Source organism: Brassica oleracea, chromosome C8 (assembly GCF_000695525.1).
Source record: "Brassica oleracea var. oleracea cultivar TO1000 chromosome C8, BOL, whole genome shotgun sequence".
Taxonomy (NCBI): Eukaryota; Viridiplantae; Streptophyta; class Magnoliopsida; order Brassicales; family Brassicaceae; genus Brassica; species Brassica oleracea.
The window spans coordinates 3,806,708-3,810,446 of record NC_027755.1 but is presented as its reverse complement, the minus strand read 5'-3'; the positions used below and the strand labels follow the sequence as shown (position 1 = coordinate 3,810,446).

At 36.9% G+C, this 3,739-nt stretch overlaps 1 protein-coding gene across 1 annotated transcript; it reads left to right on the top strand.

Annotated features, from left to right (window-relative positions):
* Positions 1 to 1,214: 1,214 nt before the first annotated feature.
* LOC106307705 (UPF0481 protein At3g47200-like) lies at positions 1,215 to 2,639 on the top strand. The gene is made up of 2 exons (XM_013744733.1): positions 1,215 to 2,409; positions 2,487 to 2,639. The coding sequence occupies exons 1-2, from the start codon at positions 1,366 to 1,368 to the stop codon at positions 2,508 to 2,510; spliced, it is 1,068 nt and encodes a 355-aa protein (XP_013600187.1). The 5' UTR covers positions 1,215 to 1,365; the 3' UTR covers positions 2,511 to 2,639.
* The last annotated feature ends 1,100 nt before the right edge of the window (positions 2,640 to 3,739 follow it).

Below are 3,739 nucleotides of genomic sequence, written 5' to 3'. Positions count from 1 at the left end.
GATCTTGCTCACGCTTCTCATTCAGATCCTTCACATCAGTTGTTGGTGGTCTGAACCGCTCAAGTTCTACCCATAGACTCCTAAACTCTCCAAAGAAATTCTTGAACAACCACACCTTATGTTGAAGGCTGTTCAGTGCTTTCTTCACCTCAATGATTTTGCTGATGTTAGAAATGTTTCTATAAACACTCAATAGATTGTCTCACAATTCTTTAAATGTTGAAGGGTTTTAACATTAAAAAGTCTTAACTAAAACCATAAACAAAATAAATAATATGGTGAGTAATCAAAACTGACTATGTAAATATAAATTTTAAACTATAAACTTTTTTAACATAAACTTAAATTGTTGATATTTTTAGTTATATTTATCAAAAAATTTAGAAAGCAAAAAAGGAAATTTCTTTGTTCTCAGGATGGACAACTTTAAATTATTTTTCTATGAAGCATTATTAGCAAACTGAGTTATTGATAAGACTACCTGGGCCTGGTACTTTAGCCGAGATTCGGATTCGATCCGAGATCCGATCCTGATCCGATCCAAAAATATGGATATCCGGAAAGGGCCGAATCCGGATCCGGATAGTAAAATGTTGGATCCGTCAAAGCCGGATCCGGATCCGGATATCTTAATTTTTTAGTACGGATATCCGGATCCGTAAATTTTATTAATAATTATTTCAAAATAGTAATATCTATATATAAAAACTAATTTTATTTAATAAATTTTCATTTTTATAATACTATATATAAATTTTATTTAAATTTTGTAATATTATACATAGAAATAATTAAAAACATTATATATCTTTTTTATTTTTAAATTATTGTTAATATTTTATATATATTAATATTATTTTTTATTTATTTTATGGATCCAAATCCGGATCCGGATATCCGCCGGATATTATAATTTTTAGAAGGATATCCGACACCCGGATATCCGCGAACCCCGAATCAAGATAAGGATAGTAAAATTACGGATCCGCCGGATAAGGATCCGTATCCGGATATCTTAAAATTGTCCGGATACCCGATCCGTCCCAGGCCTAAGACTACCCATCAAAACATATACAAACAAAACATTTCATAATATTTTTCAAGTTTAATTTAACATTTTGTCAGAAGCTGATGTGTCAATCATTCTTTTGTTGAAATCTCGTCAAGCGTCCGTTTCTGATTCTCTTTATCCAAGCGAGTACATGTGAAACGCTGATTTCTGAAAAGTCTACCACTGTGTGCAAAGACAACAAAGCCAACTTCTAAGAGTTTTCCTCCTAAGAATTTTCTTCAATCTCTTTCTATCTACATGTGTTCTTGTTTCTTTCATGAAACAGTGATTCTTGAGTAACACTGAACCGAGGTATGGATATGAGCCAAGGTAAATCCCTGGCGGATTCCATCAAAGCAAAGTTAGAATCCTTGTCTTCTCTTTCAAACCAGTGTTGTATCTACAAGGTACCCAATAAGCTCCGCAGGCTCAACCCTGATGTCTACTCGCCTCGGCTTGTATCCTTTGGCCCGTTTCATCGGGGTAAAGAAGATCTTCAAGCCATGGAAGAGCACAAGTACAGGTACTTGCAGAGCTTTCTCCCTAGAGCAAGCTTTAGTTTAGAGGATCTTGTTAGAGTTGCAAGAACGTGGGAAGAGGATGCTCGGAGTTGTTACGCAGAAGATGTGAAACTCAACAGCGACGAGTTTGTGAAAATGTTAGTTGTGGATGGAAGTTTCTTGGTTGAACTTATTCTGAGATCTCGTTATCCTCATCTTATAACCGAGAACGATCGCATATTTGGGAAGCCGTGGATGATCACTGACGTGTGTCGTGACATGATTCTGATAGAAAACCAGTTACCTTTTTTCATTGTCAAGGGTTTTTTCAATCTCTTGACTCCTTACTACCAACAAGGAACACCTTCAATACTGGATATGGTTAAAAGCCACTTCAGTTGTTTCTTGAGCAACATTGATGATAACATGTGTGACTCAGAGCCAGAGCATTTTGTTGATTATCTGAGGTCTTGTTATCTGCCCCTAGCTCCAATCAGATTGGAAGAAGGCATATCTACGGTTTACAATGCGCCAAAAGCAACAGAGCTACACAATGCTGGTGTTAAGTTCAAGCCATCAGAGACCAGTAGTTGTTTACTTGATCTTAAATTTGCTGATGGAGTGCTGGAGATTCCTACTATTATGGTCGATGATCTCACGGAGTCCCTCTTCAGGAATATCATCGTGTTTGAACAATGTCATTGCTCAGAAAAGAGCTTCCTCCACTACATCAGGCTTCTCAGTTGCTTCATTAGATCCCCTGCAGATGCTGACTTACTCATCCGCAGTGGGATCTTTTTGAACAGTCTTGGAGTCGCAGAAGATATTTCAGATGTGTTCGATAGCATCTTCACAGAGGTTATCTTTGGCAGAAAGTTTTACTTTCAGAGCCTCTCTGAGAACTTACCATCTTACTGCAACACACCATGGAACAGGTGGAAAGCGATTCTGAGACATGACTATTTCCACAATCCTTGGTCAGTTGCTTCTGTTTTGGCTGCTTTGATTCTTCTCCTTCTCACTTTCATACAGGCTGTATGCTCTATCTTGGCCCTGTGAGTTACAACAGGTATTTACATCTTTTTCTAAGACATCTTTAGCAGTCAAAACTCAATAAACCCAAACATTTTCTTATGAATGTAGACACAAGCAGTCAGATCCTGACTTGACTCTGTACTGAATCATCCAATAAGTTGAATTGCCAGTTTTGTTAAGGGAATTTGAAATAAAATTAAGGAATAATAATCTTCTTAAGGTAAAGGGACTATCTCAATGTCAAATTCATTGTCTGGATGCACAAATTAAATTAAAAACTACCCCAGTACTGAAGAGACCAAAAATGAAGTCTGAAACAAGGAGTGGTCACCTGATGTAAGTGTTGAAGCCACAGAGATGTGCTGACTTGGTTATGCCTTAATTGTTTCTTTTGGTCTTATCAAGAGAACTCAACGCCAGGTTTCATCTTGACAAGAGTGTTGTGTCACGTTCAGGAGATGTTAGTGGTGTCACTCTTTTAAGCTCTCAAAATTCATAAACAGAATGAGATCAAACTCATTTTCACACTCTCTTAAACGCTCAGGAGATATGAACAGCGAAATGTACCTTTTCTTGGTTGTTGAGCTTCAAATCTTCCATTGCAAGTACTGAGCAGGCGTCTCATATCTGTTGACACGAAGAGAATAAAGAGTAAGAGTAAATGACATGAGTGTTGACATGAATCAATAAAAAGCAAGAGTAAAGACATGAAGAACCTGATTGATCATGGACATGAGATCATGGACAGAAAATCATGGACAGGAAAACTGAAGCAAAGAAAGGTGTGAGACTAATTTAAATATCTTGCCTGAAGTCTTTGACGAATTTAAACAAGTGGAGGCAACTCGATGGAGCTGTTGGAGTGTGGAAACAAGCCAAAGTCACATGATATGCTAAGGAAGGAAGAGATAAGGGAGTTGTCACTATCCGAAAGTGACTTTCCCAGATCTAGTCTTCATTAGTTTATTCATCTCCATTTGTTTATTCATTCTCATTGTCTTATTCTCTTTGCTAGATCTATTTATGTAACTATTGTATACACCAAATCAATCTAAGGAAAAATGTTCCTCAAATATTCTTGTCTCTCTCTCTTGGATTCCCTCACATATCTCTCTTAGTTCTTCACCAAAATCTCTCAAATAATTCTAATAAG

Excerpts from the sequence above, each read along its gene's own strand:
- LOC106307705 (XM_013744733.1), top strand. The coding sequence starts at position 1,366 with ATGGATATGAGCCAAGGTAAATCCCTGGCGGATTCCATCAAAGCAAAG. Across the intron at positions 2,410-2,486 it reads TCGATAGCATCTTCACAGAG|GTGGAAAGCGATTCTGAGAC; the intron begins GTTATCTTTGGC and ends ACCATGGAACAG.